Source organism: Fonsecaea monophora (assembly GCF_001642475.1).
Source record: "Fonsecaea monophora strain CBS 269.37 chromosome Unknown Scaff52, whole genome shotgun sequence".
Lineage (NCBI taxonomy): Eukaryota > Fungi > Ascomycota > Eurotiomycetes > Chaetothyriales > Herpotrichiellaceae > Fonsecaea > Fonsecaea monophora.
The window spans coordinates 161,975-181,015 of record NW_019173983.1 but is presented as its reverse complement, the minus strand read 5'-3'; the positions used below and the strand labels follow the sequence as shown (position 1 = coordinate 181,015).

The 19,041-nt window shown below is 51.2% G+C and overlaps 7 protein-coding genes across 7 annotated transcripts; 5 read left to right on the top strand and 2 right to left on the bottom strand.

The window, feature by feature from the left end:
* Window positions 1–298: 298 nt before the first annotated feature.
* Window positions 299–1,474, bottom strand: AYO21_07085 (hypothetical protein; the record flags this gene model as incomplete). The annotated part of the gene is made up of 3 exons (XM_022657042.1): window positions 299–825; window positions 875–1,262; window positions 1,313–1,474. The coding sequence occupies 3 exons, from the start codon at window positions 1,472–1,474 to the stop codon at window positions 299–301; spliced, it is 1,077 nt and encodes a 358-aa protein (XP_022510684.1).
* Window positions 1,475–2,394: 920 nt separating this feature from the next.
* AYO21_07084 (hypothetical protein) lies at window positions 2,395–4,238 on the top strand (the record flags this gene model as incomplete). Its single annotated transcript, XM_022657041.1, has 2 exons — window positions 2,395–2,662; window positions 2,719–4,238. The coding sequence occupies 2 exons, from the start codon at window positions 2,395–2,397 to the stop codon at window positions 4,236–4,238; spliced, it is 1,788 nt and encodes a 595-aa protein (XP_022510683.1).
* Window positions 4,239–5,230: 992 nt separating this feature from the next.
* AYO21_07083 (hypothetical protein) lies at window positions 5,231–7,602 on the top strand (the record flags this gene model as incomplete). Its single annotated transcript, XM_022657040.1, has 3 exons — window positions 5,231–7,175; window positions 7,300–7,422; window positions 7,478–7,602. 3 exons carry the CDS (start codon window positions 5,231–5,233, stop codon window positions 7,600–7,602), a joined length of 2,193 nt encoding a protein of 730 aa, XP_022510682.1.
* A 1,531-nt stretch (window positions 7,603–9,133) lies between these two features.
* On the top strand, window positions 9,134–11,018 carry AYO21_07082 (hypothetical protein; the record flags this gene model as incomplete). Its single annotated transcript, XM_022657039.1, has 6 exons — window positions 9,134–9,733; window positions 9,790–9,866; window positions 9,921–10,080; window positions 10,146–10,317; window positions 10,376–10,538; window positions 10,595–11,018. The coding sequence occupies 6 exons, from the start codon at window positions 9,134–9,136 to the stop codon at window positions 11,016–11,018; spliced, it is 1,596 nt and encodes a 531-aa protein (XP_022510681.1).
* Window positions 11,019–12,800: 1,782 nt separating this feature from the next.
* AYO21_07081 (hypothetical protein) lies at window positions 12,801–14,750 on the top strand (the record flags this gene model as incomplete). Its single annotated transcript, XM_022657038.1, has 7 exons — window positions 12,801–13,084; window positions 13,150–13,360; window positions 13,413–13,644; window positions 13,739–13,836; window positions 13,892–13,934; window positions 13,990–14,465; window positions 14,529–14,750. 7 exons carry the CDS (start codon window positions 12,801–12,803, stop codon window positions 14,748–14,750), a joined length of 1,566 nt encoding a protein of 521 aa, XP_022510680.1.
* Window positions 14,751–15,359: 609 nt separating this feature from the next.
* Window positions 15,360–15,767, bottom strand: AYO21_07080 (hypothetical protein; the record flags this gene model as incomplete). The annotated part of the gene is made up of 1 exon (XM_022657037.1): window positions 15,360–15,767. One exon carries the CDS (start codon window positions 15,765–15,767, stop codon window positions 15,360–15,362), a length of 408 nt encoding a protein of 135 aa, XP_022510679.1.
* A 1,030-nt stretch (window positions 15,768–16,797) lies between these two features.
* On the top strand, window positions 16,798–18,905 carry AYO21_07079 (hypothetical protein; the record flags this gene model as incomplete). Its single annotated transcript, XM_022657036.1, has 5 exons — window positions 16,798–17,227; window positions 17,300–17,643; window positions 17,697–18,198; window positions 18,288–18,703; window positions 18,783–18,905. 5 exons carry the CDS (start codon window positions 16,798–16,800, stop codon window positions 18,903–18,905), a joined length of 1,815 nt encoding a protein of 604 aa, XP_022510678.1.
* Between the last annotated feature and the right edge of the window lie 136 nt (window positions 18,906–19,041).

Sequence of the window (19,041 nt, the reverse complement as noted above, 5' to 3'; positions counted from 1 at the left end):
AGCTGGGGGATGTGTGGTAAATCCCTGTAGACTCGAGAGTGAAGAGGTTTTGCACTGGTGAGTAGTTGGCGGAACTGTTGAGATCAAAGTCAGGGCGCAGACTGCGTTGTTCACTTGCTTTTGCATTCCACCAACCATCTGAGTTTATTCAGTCCCTCATTGCATGGCCGAACCACCCCCACACTTACATCTCAAACGAACATTATTCACTCTCCCGAGAGTCCCAGACTCCCTCTACGGCCTTCCCCACGTCTTCCACATGCCCGAAAATGGTACCTAGGGGCACAACAACCTTCCGCTACGCTTCAGTGGCCACCTGGAACGGCACTTCCTGCAAACTTGCAGGCTCAATGTAGTCCTTATGGCCATTCACCCTCAGTCGCAGCTTGCGAGACTCAGCGTACACGACCCTTCTCACGCGGTTGGTGCTGCCTAGGGGTTGATGGGCCTTGAGTCCATGCCAACTATTGACAGTGATCCGGTCATCCCACCAAACTCGAAACTCGGGAAGCCAGCTATCCTGTGGCTCGAACTCGAGAGTGGCGACTTGCTCGAATGGGTACTTTTGCTCGTCCCACTCCACACCGATGTCCTCGACGGGCTGTTCGGCGAGGTTCTGAAGAAGCTGTGCGCAGAAAGAGTACGACACCTTATTGTTCTTGTGGAATTTGCGAAGTTCGGACGAGATGATATTCTTGGGGTCACTGTCCTTGATGTAGGTATGCTCCAGCTTCTTTTGCTCTTCGCCCAGGGGAAACAAGCCGAACTTGGCCACATAGTCACCAAACCGATATGCCGATTGTGAATATTGCGGCATAGCCACCACTGTAGACTATGATCAGATTCGTCGGCCTATCCTATGTATGTAACTTACTGTGCTGCTGAGGAATCTTGGCTGGTAGGCATGCAACGTCGGCGTCTGGACGCTTCTTCAGCTCATTCTCAAACTCTGGTAGGTTGTCCCAGTTTCTTTCCAAAGAGTCCGCAATCTCATACGTGGTTTGAGCATCGCGAAGTTCGAGAACGGGATAGTTGTTGAAAGTCCAGTCCTGGGTTTTCTTGTCTTCTCCCCAGATCTTCTCGCCCTCAATGCCAAAAATCTTCATGCCAGCTCCACGTGGTGCGGGGACGTTGTCAGGGACAAGCTTGGGCGTGAGTGAAGAATACCGCATGATGACGTCGTATGTGCCAGGCTTTGCAAACATTCCCTGAGCCAGATGCGGAGGAAGGTTGTCGTGGACGATGAACTTGCCCGCAACACACTGTCGATGTCTATCAGCAGGGTCGCAACTGTCAGGTAATGCCAACATACACCCTGAGTCTTCAGATGAGTGCCTCGCAGGGCGTGATGATGTTCGTCAAAGTTCAACATCTGGAATCGGCAGAACTGCTCTGCTACCTGTTTGATCCTTTCCTGCTCACCCGGTTGCTCCTCTTCCACGCCTGGAGCGTCCCAATGAATGTAGTCAGGCATGTTCGGCGGTGTCAGTGACAATGCGAAGTCCAGAAAGACGAAATTTCCAGAAACGGTGAAGGACCATCATTTATTTGACGGTATCGCGGTCCCCGGACACAGTGCCGGCCCTCTTGCGCATTGTGCCGCATCCTTGCCCACTGGTGTTTCTCCTCGGGTGGCGTTGATCAGTATTCCATAGAGCCGACGTGCAATCTGCTTCTCAATGCAGCTACACTTGATCTCTCATGGCTGACATGACGCATCTTTGCGGGGAAGACTGTTGGTCTCGCCTCTCTAGTCAGCAACAAGACAGCTCCTGTCCAATTACATGCACTTTATTGCTCAGTTGTAAGACGTGTGGACGGTTTACCATGACAAATACTCGTACCGCTATCAGTCAAGGGTTCGATCAAGTGCCCAAGTTCTCCGCGGTGTCTAGAACTTGGACCCTTTGAGGTTCAAACCATCGCAGCCGAGCCAAGTGTGATTCGCGAGAACGGAAGGAGAAATATCATGATCCCAAGCACCCGTCCGGGGACGGTACATGATATTGCTAGAATTCACCTTTGATTGATAGTGAAGGCTTTGTTCCTATTGCATTGGGTGCCCGAGGAGATCTTGTTGCTTCTTAACTGAGTCTCAAAACGATTGCGTAATCATGGGGGAATCTTACGCCAGCCTCGTGAAGCCACCTGTGGCCTGAAAGAGTTAGATGAATCATTTCGGCAAAGCAGCACGAGGCCACCCACACCAGGGGAAGCACTGGGAGCCCTTTGAGCACCCCTAGCGCCTCTACCAGGCTCGAAGGCCACATTAGCTAAGGCCACCAGGCTGGCGGCCCCCACAGGGCGGCATCTCCCACTGCTCAAAACAGGACTTGTGCATCACAACGGTCGCTTGCGTGATTGCGTCTCGCCCCTGCGACGGCTGGGCGTGCAATGGCCCTCCAGTTTGGAATTTTCCGACGTTTTTGGCTCCAGATCTTGGCTACCGTTGGGCTGGGCTGCTTTATTGTCTTCTTGTATCACGATTTTATCCGCAATGTTGGCATTTCACGCGATCCCTTGGCTGCGCCCCTTGACGTGCCCACCGCCTCTCCACTGCAGCCACCAGCCAATGCAGTGCGACAATCGTGCGTGGGACCGCGTGGAAAGCCAGTACAAGAGAATCTCGACGACAGAGTTTGGGCAAGTTTGCTAGACTTGCGTACGTAGCTCTGCCATGGTCGACCACTTTCTGGTGTGATGCTGACAGGATCATAGCTTTCCCCGATCCAGTGGGCGGCTCCTTTGCAGCATTGGACCTACCGATTACCTTCAACACCCCCGAATCCAGATACGGTGCATATGGTTATGGCGAAGAGTCGGAGACCTACGAGCGAACTCGTGTGGAGTGGAGCTCGGTAAAATGGGCAGATCTGCAAAATGATTGTCTTGCTTCAAATCTGGATCGATTCCGCAATGCCCAAAATATTTCCGTGACGAGACGGTTTCGCTTGCCCGCAAAGAAAAAACCTGGCGTTGGGAAGTTGAAGGCAAGAACACATTCTACAGGCCGAACGGCAGTCGTGCTTCGTAGTTGGGAGGGCTACAACTACACCTCACTTGACCTGTACCATCTGCGGTCTCTGATTGTCGAGGCTGGGCTGGATTGGAATGCAGACAACGCTGTTTTTCTCTTGGTGGACGTCAAGGATGACAATGGAACGAGACCGATCTTTCGTGATCCGCAACTTTATGAGACGGCTTTACGGGATTTGGTGCCTGCCGAATTTCAAGACATTGCCGTCCTCTTCAACCTCGAGTTGCTCAAATCATGGTATCCTCGAATCCCTGAACATTCGGCTTTCTTCCAGGTTTACCAGCCTCTGCAATTGTTTGCACAACTCTTTCCTGGCTTCGACCACTATTGGCAGCTTGAAATGGACATGAAATTCACAGGCAACTCCGGGCAGTGGTTGGACGCAATGGCAAGGTTTGCAAGGAACGAACCGCGTAAACAGTCTATCGAACGGTCTTCATATTATTACATGCCGCAGGTCCATGGGTCTTATGCAGAGTTCAAAGCAACCATCAACGAGAGCTTGGGAGGTGGTGGTATCTGGGGACCTATCCGTGTTCCTGATATTGAACATCCCATTGGACCCCAGCCGCCCGTTGCCGATCCTCGTGAGGATAACTTCAACTGGGGTGTCGGGGAAGATGCCGACCTAATTTTGACGAACGCTTTGGCGGATGTGAGAACGACAAAGTACTGGCCGTTCAAGGGCTGGATTCACGGGTTCCAGAAAGGAGAAGACACCCCACGATTCTACAGTCCAGTGGCCATGGGAAGATACTCGTGGAATCTGCTCAATACCATGCATCACGCTCAGGTCCACCAGGGTTTGTCTCTGTCTTCGGAAGCCACTGCCGTGTCCTTTGCACTGTACCACGGCCTGAAAGTCATCTTCCCACCCCATCCGTGGTACCACCATCCCCAGGCGCGCCGCGAAGTGAGTGTCCAGGAATTGGAACAACTGTTCAACGGCGGTTCGCCTTCCGATAATGCTCGGGAGAACAACGGTCTTTCATTCGGCAAGGCAATGTACGATCCCAACGGCGCATACGAGCTTTTCAATGGCGGGACGTGGTGGTGGGTGCCTGGCTACCCGGGAAGGACATTCAAGCAATGGATGAATCATGATACAACGGATATAGCCTCGATGCTACGGGAAGATGGGGGCCAAATCTGGGCACCTATGATGGCTCTACATCCTGTGAAATCGGGAGCTAACGCATAGTGATGAGAATGACTGACGAGGAGATTGTGTATATATGTCGAAGTATATGTCAAAATTAGCCGGGGTTAGCTTGCTATAGAAATTTGTGGTTTTCATTCTGCCTATTGTCGAGCGAAACTCGAATCTATACCATGATAATGGGTCCGACATTTCAGGAGGTCAATGGCAAAGCTGAGGCTGTGGTCACAAAGTCCTCCATTCCAAGAGAGGAGATAGAGGGGCCAGCTACAACAGAAGCCGATCATCCGATGGCCCTAGCGACGGAGCCTCCAGCCGACGACGAGTGCATGAAGTAGCGCCGGATGGACACGACCGGGCCGGATACACGCGAGTTTTGAAATTTCGCCTAAGGAGAGGATGCCACATGTCGAGCAGCTGCAGATGAGTCCTTGATACAGGTCTCCTGTTGGCTCAATAACCCTCCAATATCCGTCGAAGCTACGGAGCCATGGCGGGAACAACGGACAATTGATGCATGTCCTTTGTAAGATGATATCGGGGCCTAGCGACCACCATGACTGCAACTCGCCAATTGGACATGGGTCTGTACTTTGCGCAAGCAAGGCGAAGACCATCCCCTAGTCATCAACACCAATAAAGAGAACGAATCTCCCGCCCACAGGGCAATTCAGCCAATTCCTATCCTTGGACCTGCGCCCGATCCCAGAGCCGGGGGAAAAGGCTTTCAATTGGACTTAATGAGCCGCGATTCCTCCAGTGACGCTGAGCTCGCATGCGCCCGGCCGGAATATCGACGTGTCACTCCTCAGTTCGTCAAAGTCATCCAAGGGTCTTTGCGTGATGAGGGGCACTGGACAGGACGGAATTCGCCTCTGTCAATGCCTCAATGCTAATTCATAGCTTATAGTGAGTAGGAGCCCCCCTACGAACGTCGGTCTCCTCTTGTCTGAAGACCGTTTGACTAAAGTTAGGCATTACTGAGAGCATACTCAACCCTCTACCTGGGATATCGAGAGGGTATTCATCTAACAATGGCAAACAAAGTCGACGACTCTTCCGAGAACAACGACCTATTGGCACCTCTGATACCGCTCCAATCGAAGGACCATGAAGCGATCCTCAATGTCATCGACCAATTGAGGTCGGAAGGCATAGGTGAGTATGTCGGCCTTCCGCAGTTGATCGTGTGTGGCGATCAGTCGTCGGGCAAAAGCTCTGTGTTGGAGGCCATCTCGGGCCTGTCATTTCCGGCCAAGGACAATGTCTGCACTCGTTTCGCTACCGAGCTCATTCTAAGACGCTCGCCGAACGTGGGTATAACAGCCTCAATCCATGCTGATGAGAAACGAACCCCAGCCGAGAAAACTCGCATCGAAGGTTTCAAGTCGTCCACTGTTGAGCTTGGACAATTTGGGAGCATTGTCCGGCAAGCAGAAAAGCATATTGGCATTGGTCAGGATGGCCACCTGTTTTCCAAGGACGTCCTTCGCGTGGAGGTTTTAGGGCCAGGACTACCTCACTTGACCTTGGTTGATCTCCCGGGCCTGTATCATGCACCCGACGAATCCCAAACTGCAGCAGGAGTCGACTTCGTAGAGTCGTTGGTATTGTCCTACCTACGGAACAAACGCAGTGTCATCTTGGCTGTCATCTCTGCGAAAAGTGATATAGCACTACAGAAGATCACCGCTTTCACACGCCGATTCGATCGAAGGGGCAACCGCACCATGGGTATAATCACCAAGCCAGACACTTTGGACACAGGCTCTGATATGGAGAGGTCCTTCTATGATCTGGCAATGAATACGCGGCTCAGATTCCGACTCGGATGGCACGTCCTGAAGAATAGGTTGCCGAAAGAGCAGCACTTTTCCCTCCAACAACGTGATGAGTCTGAAGCAAAATTCCTGAGCGCAGGAATATGGGCCCAGATGCCTCGTGATCTGGTTGGAATTGATACTTTGAGACCAAGGTTGAGCACGGTCCTGAAGGACCATATCATATCGCAACTACCGGGGCTCATTGACGAAGTTCAACAATCCTGTAAAAATGCAGAGTCCCGGTTACAGAGACTTGGAAAGGCACGACAAACATTGAGTGAGCAACGCCTATACCTCATAGACAGCAGCGACCGTTTCACAACCCTCATTGGCAACGCCGTGGACGGAAACTATTCCAGTCGATTCTTCGGAGATCCCATGAAGGAGGAAAATTATGAGAGGAGACTGCGCGCTAGGGTCCAGAACCGGCTTTCCGAATTTGCCCAAGATATGGAGGAAATGGGGATGCAAAGAAACATCATTGACGATGAGGAACCCATCGATACTGAAGAAAACCAGATTCACCGCTCTGACCTTGTCACAGAAGTTCAGGAACTCATGCGTCGAAGTCGCGGAAGAGAATTGCCTGGCACTTACAACCCTCTTATCATAGGTGACTTGTTTTACATGCAGAGTAAGCCATGGGAATCGATCGTTACTCGGTGCATTGATGGCCTTCTTGGGGACGTCCACAAGGCGACAATGCCGATGCTGCGGGAGACACTGGATGAGACGAGCATGAAGCGACTTCTGGAATACGTGATTGAACCTGGACTTGAAAAAATCGAAGAGGCGTTACGCGGCAAGACGGCCGAGCTCCTCAATCCTCAGCAGATGGGACATCCAATAACCTACAACCATTATTTCACAGAGAGCGTTCAGCAGGCGCGCGAGGAGCATCTGCGCAGAGATTTGGAGAAAAGAGTAACGAAATTCTTTGGAAAAGAGTATCCATCGTCTGGAATGGTCTCGTGGCCACAGAACTACAAATTCAGAATGGATAGTTTGATTGACGCGCTTGCAACTCAGACAGAAGCAAACATGGAGCGCTTTGCTGCCTCGGAAGCAATCGATTGCATGCTAGCTTACTACAAGGCGAGTGATTTCATGTTCTGGCCTGTTTCTTTTCTTTTCGATACAGCCGCTGACAAGCGTGGTAAAGGTTGCCCGAAAGAAATTCGTGGATGATTTCAGCGTGCTGGCTGTCGAAAAATGTCTGTTGGAGAGGCTGACTCTCATTTTCTGCCCGCGAACCGTATCGCTACTGGCTGATCAGACAGTCAAGACGATTGCAGAGGAAGACGCAGGGTCGAGGGTCGAGCGCGAGCGACTGGAGCAGAGGTTGGCAATCCTTAGCAGCGGTCTAAGTCAACTTCAGCGCCTCGATCGACACAATACATCAGGTGAGGTCATACATATGCATAAACATGACATGATGCAGAATACTGAATACCACAGTACAAACCCCGTCAGATGAGGACAGCCACGAGGATAGCCGAAGCGAGATGGAGGAGTTCGCGGATGACGAGAACGAGCTCGTCGACGTAGTTGAAAGTCGCGGCACAACAAGTCCTGCCAGTTAAGGTCTACCGTCGAACCCTTCGAGAACAGTGCTGGCATATCTCCCACACTCCAAGGGAACCGGCCCACTGTTCTGGTTTCGCCGGAGGAAGGTTATCTCGATTAACGCCGCCACGCAACGTGAAGAAACTTCCGAGGTCGATGGTCTGGGGGCAGTGAACATCAGGTTCAAGCATCATGCGATGCAGCAAACATTTCATCGTACGACTGAAGATGCTACAGATTGAACCCCTGCTTACCAATGCAATTCTTCTTACCGGATCCAGACACAGGCTGGAGACGTGCTGGTGCTCAATTGGGTCGGTCGCATGGTCATGGACGCCAACCATTGCATGCCATATTTGACCAACTTGTATTCATGTGAGCCTTTTATGGTGGTTGGTCAATGTCCTTGGTGGCTGTATGGCCATACAGACCCGACTTTAAGCGAGTAGTACTACATATCTTCGAGGTCCGGGGTAATTGGAATGTCGACAGCGCATGACTGCTCTACAAGTACAAGAATGTCGCGTGCCAAACTGATGGGGGTGGGGGCTGACTTCCCCGTATTCGTCTATTTCTAGACTAGCGTGCCAAGCGTGCCAAGCGAATCTCGATCACCGTCATTTTGAGGCTAGTGGCCTTGGCACAACTCTTCGTGAGGCTGACGGCAACTCGTTTCTCTATCAGAAGAGGATGTCATAACACACAACGCAGGCAGAATTCTTTTATCCAAACCAACAAGGAGTGTTAAGTGTCCAAACGAAGATGACGCCCACCAGCAGTTCACCGAGCAGCCTAGAAATGAAAGGGTGTCAGAGTAGGAGGCATTTTCACTTCGTCCAATCCATCATTTTTCCTCCCAATCACGCAATCGCTCACTGGGTCCCCTGGTCCCCTTTTCCTGCGATGGTGTCTTTTACGGTTGCTAACAGTGGCTCTCAGTGGGTCGCTGGACTGGGAAAGAGCCGATCCTATCCGCTGGGAACATTCTCAGCCTCGAAGGTTCATGTTTTTCTTACTCAATAAACGCAACCTTGAATGGTATTTCCCTCTTCCACGCGAGACGAATTTCTACCAAGAATGGCGCGATCGTAATTCGTGCCCACCGGAACCGCCTCCCATACCCGCACTATGGCTCATTACGGACTGATGGGGGAGTCATTGGCTGCTCGCTGAGATGACAAGTAACACCACCCAACCTCAAGGCTACCTACCACCGAAATTTTCTTGTCGATGCGACGTCAAAGATGGCGAAGTTGGCGAGACCCGTCGTGATCGGCCTATCCAGGTCTCACAAGGATGTGGTATCAAAGGCGACGTCCGATGCGATGCGCTTGATAAATATGTGCAGTCGACCGACAGTGGTTTCGCACATGTCTGGCTTCCACAACTCTACAACTTAGAAATCTTCAGAACTACTAGTATCATCGGGCACTCAACTCTCAGTCATGCTGAGCAGCGTTCGCTCTTACTTGCCCAAGCGCCCCCTTGCGGCACACACTCCTCAACCTACAGACAAGACATCTTTGGATGTTGACTCAGAGGGCAGAAATGGTGGCAAGCAACGCGCCAAAGGACATGAATGTACCGCCCGATGCTAACAGGCTTCCAGATTCCTCCGAACTCGTCCATGTCCTCACGGAGACGAAACGTCAGATTGGTGTCGTCAGTGCCTTCTTCCTTATCTTCAACCGTATGGTTGGAACCGGCATCTTCGCAACCCCAAGCACCATCTTCTCCCTGTCCGGCAGCGTTGGTCTGAGCCTCTTCATCTGGGTTGCTGGAATGATCATCGCCATGTGCGGTATGGCCGTATATCTGGAATTTGGCACAGCTATCCCCAAGAACGGGGGTGAGAAAAATTACTTGGAATTTGTCTACCGACATCCCAAATACCTCGCCACGGGATTCTACACTGGATATGTCGTCCTTCTCGGTTGGGCCGGATCGAACTCTGTCATCTTCGGAGAGTACATTCTCCACGCCGCCGAGGTCGAAGTGAACCGGTGGAATCAGCGAGGAGTCGGGCTCGCCTGCATCACTGCCGCTTTCCTCATTCATGGATGTGCTCTCAAATGGGGACTGAGGTTGCAGAACTTCCTCGGCATCATTAAGCTGATCATTGTGCTCCTAATTGTCGTGTCCGGTTGGGTATGTCCAAGTCCTTGAGTGGCTGCTATTCACATTGAGGTTGACATGTTTTCCAGGCTGCTCTTGGTGGTGCCCTGAAGGTGCCGAAACCACACAACTTTGATAACGCATTTGAAGGAACCACTGGCAGCGCGTGAGTGCTACACCCATCGTCTCAACTTTGCCATTTGCTGATTTGTTATGTTAGGTATGGCGTCGTCACTGCTCTGTATAATGTGATATGGAGTTATATCGGGTACAGTAACGCAAATTACGCCTTGAGTGAAACCAAGAATCCAATCCGCACCCTCAAGATTGCAGCACCAGCGGCGATTATCTTCGTGTCGATCATCTACATGCTTGTCAACGTACGGTGAACCCCTGACAAGTGTCCGCGACAGGAGCTTTGCTAACGCTGGGCACCATTGAACAGATTGCCTACTTTGCTGCTGTACCCAAAGAAGAGATTGTGTCTTCCGGCCGCATCCTTGCAGCATCCTTCTTTCGTAATGTCTTTGGCCACCGGGCTGAACGGGCACTTTCGGTGTTTGTTGCACTCTCCGCCTTTGGAAATGTGCTCAGCGTCATCTTTTCTCAGGGTCGTCGTACGTACTACCTCCTCGTTCGTCTGGCAAAACAAATACTAACAGCAATGACAACTAGTGGTCCAAGAACTTGGACGTGAGGGAATCCTTCCATTATCCCGCTTCTGGGCAAGCAACAAGCCATTCAATGCGCCTCTCGCTGGCCTATTCGAGCACTGGTGTGTCTCGGTGATAATCATGCTCGCGCCTCCCCCTGGAGACGCATACAATTTCATCCTCAAGTAAGTTTCTCTGGCTGTCCTACTCTGCCTACGCAAAAACTGATTATACCTTGCAGCGTCATCTCGTACCCTCTTTCCGTCGTCAACGCCTTTGTCGCCGCCGGGCTTCTCTATCTCTACGTCAACCCACACCGCTGGGAATGGTCGCCCCCCTTCCGCGCAACGTGGCCGGTAGCGCTGCTCTTCTTCCTCAGCAACCTGTACCTCATCGCCGCTCCGTTCGTGCCTCCCAGCAACGGACAGAACGTGTACGATGACCTCCCATACTACCTGCACTGTGTGGTAGGCATCGGGATCATTGCCGCCGGAGGAGTCTACTGGCTCATCTGGGCCATTCTGTTGCCGCGCCTCGGCAAATACGAGCTGGTGAGACAGGTCGAAATCAGTCCGTTGGACGGATGGGAGCGGAATGTGTTTTCGAGACGCAAGCTTGGCCGAGGAGAAAAGCCTGGACCGAGTGCGAACGTGGCTGAATTTTGATCCATACGTCGTTTGACTTGTGTGTGCACATAGCATTAGATGTTTGACTACTGGTTAAATATTCCTGCCGGGTACTGATAATTTTATACCGTGTTTCGTCTTTTCTTTTCAGACATGCCAGAACTGTTATAGTACTTACTAAGGTATTGCCAACATTTCAAATCTACTGGTATCCTCTTACATCCCCATCTCATGTTCAAGAGCGCACACGAAGAAGAGAAGCCGAGCTTTCAGCGATCCCCCAGACTCAATTCTAGCCATCTTCAGGACAGCAGACAACCCATCATCTTGCACGATGCTCCTATCCCCGGCCCTGAAAGAGACACAGACCCTAGGAATTGCGCTTTACGCCTCGCGATATTCCCCCGCCTCTCTACCCTGCAGAGGAAAAACTAATTGTAACCAGTGATGATTGGCCCAACGATACTGGTAAGGGCTGCATGGGCAGAATAGTACAGATATGACTGGCTCTTCAGCAGCATTGGTCTCATGAGCGAGCTGTACTGTATAGTCTTCGTCTTCCCCGCCTCCACCTTCGCCTCCACCTCCACGTTCTGCGGCCCGACTTCCACCAACTCAACATCACGTTCTTCAGAAGCCTTGGACTTTTGCTCAGTAGAAGCCATTGCCAAACTCTGATACTCAACTCATCCAAAATCATCACACATGAACGCGATCATATGCTTATGCCGAGCTCTCTTGTCCTCCGTCCTACAGAACTGGAACTCTACCAGGTCGTCACCCCCGACTTTTTGGGACGGCTGGCCTAGCTAACAAACGTGAGACGGTCCTCGGGGAGAATAATCTGAGGCTGAAAGGCCTGGTCGTTTCCCGCGAATCGTAAGCGAGAACTAGTGTGAACTTGCTAAAGACTACAAAGTTCCAGAATGGAGCCAGACTGGGAGAGTTTTCTTTGCAGAGCCTTCACCAAAGACAGGCCATCTGGGCGGGGACTCATATCTTGCTCATTAGAGACTAATCCTTGCTAGAATCGACTGAAATTGGTGAAATTCTTTGACAGATTCGTCCTGAACCCCTCAGTGCTGCCCATTTATGGCACTGGTCTCTGGCAGAGGTTCATCAGCACGACTCGTTTCCTCAGAACGACATGGTTGAAGAGTGGGAGGTCTCCTCGCAGGATCAGACCTTTTCCAGGCACTTCCGGGTTTATGAAGTCCAGAAGTCTTTAGACAAAGGGGGTTAACCAGCTGTTCTTTGATTGCTTTTTCCCACACTCCACTGCCTTCCAGTATATGCATCACAACTACATGTATGGCGCCAACTCTGACAACGGCGGCCACAGCCACGATGGTATTCTTTCACCTCTCGCTCTCGTTCTATCTATGGATTGACGTGTTGGCTAACAGCCTACGCTGGCTCAGGTTCCATTAAAAGGCCACGACGATGACTTTGCGCCCGAAATCCCAAGCAGCGCCGGGAAAGGGTCTGTGACAGCGAAATACGCTAGAGCCACCTCCCGAATCTATATCACATGTGCTGTCCTGGCCGTATCTTCTTTCTTTTTTGATGCCAGCCCCCGGCTACAACATGCTGGCCTAGCACTGCTATTTCCTGGTGGCTCGTTTATTGGAGCTGGGGGTGCATGGCTTTTGGGGTTCCCTTTGACATTGTGAGTTCCCCCAAAGAGTGACAATACGGAAAGGGAGAAACCCAACTGATGTTCAGTCGTCAAGGGTCCTCTTTGCAGTCAGTCTCTTTCTTTGGTTTGCCACTGGCAACATTGTGGCACCTTTCTTGACTTGGCCCGGCCTTGCGCTTTTCATGCCTTGTTTTCCATTTGCGGCAAAGACCACAACGTACAGTATTTATGTTGTTCCTCTGCTTGCAGCAACCGCATGCGGATATATCGTCTATTACGTGCACAAAGATGCATCAGCCGCTCTGGAGAAACGAGACATGCGGAATCGCTATCTCCCAACAGTAGTCGACCAGATTGCTCGGGACGCCACGAGTTCCGTGCCAACAGAAGGACTAGAGCTTCAACCGGAAGAGTTGGGCCAGCTACGATTCCTCATCAACGTTGCCAACCAGGGGATGGATGATTGGTAAGGGTACCTGAAGATGTTGATTCGATGCTTGCTCGAAGTCTAAGTGCCCATTATCGACCTAGGAACAACTTCACAGATATTGACCAATTCCAAACTTCGGCTCTCCGCTACCAGCTGAACGAGCTGAGTTACTCGCTGTCATTCGCAAACAAACTCTACACGCCCTCATTCCGCGGAGGCTACCTTCAAGAAGCGCAGAATAAAGTGATACTCAAGTCCTGCCAGAAGAAGGTCCTCAATTATTGGAAATGGGAAGTTCTGTGGGGGAAGCTTGTAAGATCTCTTGTTTCCCTTGTGCCGAACGGGTCTGACTGACATGTCGCAGTCAACCAATTTCCACCCATATCGCGTGGACAATATCATGCTCACGGGGATTCTCCTGCTTGCATTGGCAATGTATGAAGGGGCCACCGGCGATGACTGTTTCTCCAAAGACGGCGCCCTGGAACTTGTCATCGACGATACTCACAAATACAAAGTCTCATCTGGTATATTGGTGGACGCCCTGATGAGTAACTTTCGAAAATCTCAATACTGCCTTTATGCTTGTGAAGCAAGTATTTGTTCATTTTCACTGGAACTTGCGGGATACGTGTTGATCTAACTTTGCTCCCCAGCCAAACTGGATCTATACTTTCTGCAACCTCCAAGGCATGAATGCGTTGGTTGCGAACGACGCCAACAAGGGGACGTCGTTTGCCGAGGAGATCAAACAGCAGTTTCGCGAAGCTTTCATCGATGATTTCATGGTAAGTGGCCTCTGTTCTTATTACTATTGTTGGTCGCTAAGTCGGTCTTCCCCAGGCAGCCGATGGCAGCGTCCATCCCATACGATCACATTTGACAGGTAAGAAAGAAAGCCTTGTGCCTTTGAACTGTGACGTGCTCACTCTCAGTGCTAGGATTTCGTATTCCCGGCTTAGTAGGAGCCATGAACGACTTTTCAGTCTGCTGCTTGTCTGGCGCGGTTCTTCCCGACATTGCTCTGCGCGCATATGCCATTTGCCGCAAGGAGTATATGGAAGTGGACGAAAAAGGGAACATGAAGTTCAAAGGGCTCCAAGGCGCCGACTTTATCGATCCCGGTAACTACAAGGGGTCCAAGGCCGCATTGTACGGGACAAGTCTGCTCGCTGCCCGAGAGCTCGGGGACAAAGTTGCCGCGGATGCGATTTTGAAACTGATCGACGCGAATGCAGATTTTCAACGGACCGAGAAAGACGGTGTCGTTTGGTACGACAACGTCTCTTTGCTGATGAAGGGACAGATATTCCGTGGGCGCATCAACACAATAAAAGGCTATGTGAGAGCCATCACCCAGCCGATGAGTGACGCTGTCAAGAACGGGCCATATCTCAGCGACGTCAAATACCCCGAAGTAAAATCTCGGCTTTCAAACCAACTTCAAACATGTCGGTATCGAGCTAACAATTCTTTCCAGGTTCTGGTTGCAAAGGCAATCTCCCGTACCGGAACGGACCTCGACCTCGTTCTATACCCAGGAGCCGAGAAAAGGGATGTGTCGTTACCAATCAAGCAGCTGAAACCGAACACCACTTACACATTTGATCACGGCAGGGAGTTTGTCTCCGACTTCCAGGGCGAGGCCACACTTTCCGTGACTCTCAATGGCAGGACGGTTGTCAAATTCGCCCAGTCGTAAAAAGGTCCATTCACGACTGTGAAATTGGCTTGTTGAAAAATGAAAAGAAAAAGAAACAGGATGACGTGTCAATTAAACACGAGACATGAACGGTATTGGATATCGTTGCCAGCTTGAACAACTGTTTCAATGGCAGCAGCAAACTGGTGAAATGCATCTGACTGTCCCACGTGTCTCCGGAGCAAGTCCATGTTAGAATGCCCCGACGTTGATCCAAATTTGTTTCGGTCCCGTTATGAGGTTAGCAACGTCCCATACTATACTTTTGTGGTCGTTGGAACATTGCTTGAAATCGGGAATTCCACCTATTCGTGGCTATCCTACGGGTTTGGTTCCGGAATTGCCTGACCTATTGTACTTGAGAGTGATCTCTACGAGTCGTGCAATTCTATCAGTGCTATGCTGGCCCTTGTGTCGACTCTTGGCTCTAGAATGATCCATTCTCCTCTTCCGGATCCCCATGGGGCTGGCAGGCCAAAGCCGGGGAAGCACAGGTGACTTTCATTCAGTGAGGACCATTTATTAAATTCTTCTGCTCTTAAGGTCGTCAACCGAGAGCATTGTTTGCCCTCCAAGCTAGCTCATCATGCAAAGGGCTTCCACAGATGCCTATGCCTTAGAGTCGGTCTTCGCCTGGTAGGTGTCGTCCGACACTTCTTCCATAAACCTCACACTGCCGAGAGATACAGCTTGGTGGACCATGTAGCTTTGATCGTCGGCTCCATGCCAGTGTTCGGTACTGGGAGGACACCAGATGACGTCTCCGACGTTGATTCGCACCGGCTTGGCTCCCCGATCGCAGAGCCAGCCACACCCTGCCGTGACGCGCAACACCTGGCCTTTCTCATGCCAGTGCCAGAACGAACGTGTACCTGGTGCAAAGTTGACATTGTGCACCAGAATACCCTCGGCGGCAAGGACTGTGTCAACCCACACGGCCCCCCCAGTGAACTTTTTCGACACCTCTGTGGCATTGAAAGATGCTGAGCCATCTCTCGAGGACCGACTGATTACCATGTTGGGTTTTCTCCCGGAACTTTTCGTATCAGACATTTTCAGTTCAGTCAGACTTGAGTGGTGAAGATGTTTTGGTGAGCTTGAACGGAGTTCTTTTACGCCCAATGTGTGAATGGGCTGGATGAAGGAGTATAAGTATCGGTAAGCCTGGGCGCAAGTTGAAAAGAATGACCGCAACACGAGTTTCATTCATTATTACCGATGCAGTTTCAAGGGAACTTAGTTCTTCAATTCAGCGCAAGAAGTACGGATGGTCCATATGTCGTTGCCAACGACCTGGCACGTGTCTCTTACGACATGCCCTTGTGCGACCGCAGGAGCGGGGTGTGAGGAGGAAGGTCAAGAGCTAGTTGGCTTGGACTCTCTCGTGCCAAACTTATATTATCCACTTGATTATACTATCCGTTAGTTACCGTACTCCTTATACCTTATGTCTGACGAAGCTTGACTTGTTAACTATTATATATAGTGCTCTCCAATAAGAGGTTCAAGCTGTGGAGTTCAGTTCCTCCTGCGGGGACTAGCGTTGCGCTAATGGTGTATAGTACATAAAGTTTGCTAGTCGCCGTGACAGTTGTACATGATCCCAATGTCCTCGGTCAATACTCACATGGCGTCGGGGTCGATCTGTGAGGTCTAAAGCCGGAACAGTGGAAGCAGATGAAATGGTGGTTCCGGGGGATCTGAAGCCAGCCTCCTCGAAAGCGGAACTATAGAATCGTGCTTGTTCGGTATCTGGGTCTCGATATTCCGCCAAGTGGCAAGAACAATTCCATCTCCGGATTACCTTTGCTTTTCTCATACCCCAGGATTTCTGGACAGCTTTAGTTAGGTAGCGTGGCACCCAAGAGATGAGACGAGCTCGGAATATTTAGTAGAGGCTCTCTGCCACGAAAGTGCGGCAGGTTGTATTGCTCCAGCGATATTAACATCTATCGGCACTCGGAGTTGATACATCTTCCCTCTCGCTACAGTGCTTTCGTTTTCCACTTTTGTCTTCGAAACACATCAAAAGGACGTCTATGACACCATGTCCCCTGACCACGAGAAGCACCAAGGTGTTACTGCCGCCAACACTGCCTTGGAGCACCACCACCCCACTCTTTTTGGTGACGATGAGATACAAATGCACGAGCACGAAGTCACCAGACTCGACCAGGTAGTGACCCGCGTCCCAATGAGGACTTGGCTGGCAGTTGTTTCCATGGGTTGGCTCTACATTGTTTCTCTTGCTACCTTCCTCTGCCTGGTCCCAGTCATCACCATCATCAATGAAGATGTTGGGCCCAGTCCCGAATACAGCTGGATGGCCAATGCGTGGACTGTCGCTGCCGGAACTGGTATCATCCTCACGGGCGCACTCTCTGATCTCGTCGGTCGAAGATGGTTCATCATCGGGTGCGGCATTGCTGCCATCATCGGGTGTATTCTCGGCATCACTGCACAGGACATGACCGCCGGTAAGATTCTGACAAGAAACCAGAGATGAGAAGAAACCTGAGAAGAAACTAAATCAATTTTTTCTGCGGCAGCTATCGTGGCTTTCATTTTCCAGGGCCTGAACCAAGCGGGCTGTCTCACCACGTTCGCTTGTATCGCCGAGCTGGTGCCAACGCGAACACGAGGCATCGTCATCGGCATCATCAGTCTCGGCTCTGCTGGCTTTGTCATGTGTGGCTCTCTCATCGGTCATGCCGTATCCTTCAACACCGGCCCAAAGTGGAGGACTATCTTCTGGATGTCTCTGGCCTGCAATATCGTCGGTACAGTGGCCGTGGCCGTGACCTATTTTCCAGCGCCGGCACTGGCGCGGCCTGCTGGTAGCAGGAGGGAAATCCTGAAATCCTTCGACTACATTGGTATACTTGGTATCATGGTAAAGGGGGTTACCCTGACTTTTCAAGACCATCGTTGCTAATACGGAGCCAGATCGGTCCGACTCTCTTCCTGATGGGAATCTGTTGGGTACCAGAGTACGGCGCGACAAGTGGACGGTTTCTGGGGCCGTTCATCACGGGCTGCATCGTCATCATTCTCCTTGGTGTCTACGAAGCCAAATGGGCACGCAACCCGCTGCTGCATCCGTATCTTTTCCGCCGCATCCGCACCTTCACTCTGATCCTCATCTGTGCCGGTGTTGGCGGCATGTTATTCTACTCTCTCCAGGTGTTCTGGCCAACCTACCTCACCCTCATCTTTGAGGGGAATAGTTGGTCAAAGGTCGGCATTGATGGTTTTACGTTCGGCATCGGCACAAATTTGGGTGGCTCGGGGGCAGCAATATTGTTACCTTTTCTTGGACCCAAAATCGGTACACGGAATATTCTGAGCTTTGGAGTCCTGCTGCAAGTCCTCTTCATTCCGATGATGTGTCTGGTTGACGAGACTCGCAAGTCCATGGCGCTGGCCTTTTCGTTCATGGCTGGAATTGGTATGTTTTTCAATGATATATTCCTGGATTCTCATTACACATCATGCGAAAAACACTCTAACTAACTCGCTTTTTGCAACAAACTTTAGGCATCGGCATCATTGAGCTGCTCACCATCCTCTTGGTACAACTGGCGACACCGGACGAATGGATCGGTTTCGCGACCGGTGCACTCGGCCTGGTACGCAGTATGGGCGGCTCCGCCGGCAGTGCCATCTACCTCACCATCTTCCAAGACCGATCTGCAGCGCTCGTTCCGGAATACGTATCTGCCGCAGCCATCGAGGCTGGTCTTCCTGAAGATTCGCTCCCGGAGCTGCTCGGTGTCCTGACCGGTGTCGTCACCGACGTCCCACTCACCTCGATACCAGGCGTGACATCCACAATTCTCGAGTCGTCGGCGCTGGCTCTGAAAAAGGCCTATCTGGCCTCCTTCAGATATGTGTGGCTTACCTCGATCCCATTCGGTGTCATTGCCTTCTTCTGTGCCGTCGCAACTAAAGATGTAAGTCTTTTCTCTCCCAACTCTGCAAATCATGATGATCATGTCCGCTCCGCAACCCTCATAACTGATGAGTGCTCAGCTGTCTCATCACTTGACCAAGAAGGTCGCACAACACATGACATATGATGAGAAGCCAAAGGCCGGCGGAGAAGCAACAGCCACTCATGCGGAGGACATCAAGGCGGCTGAGGGAGATCTGTGAAAGGGAAAAGCGAGGCGGAAGAGCGAGCCTGAGAATGTATGTCATTCAGAGAGAATTGCCATGCACGCAATATGTCTGCTCGTTGGGGGCAATGAAAATACGTGTAACGTCCTTTATTGTTAAATTGTGAAAATAT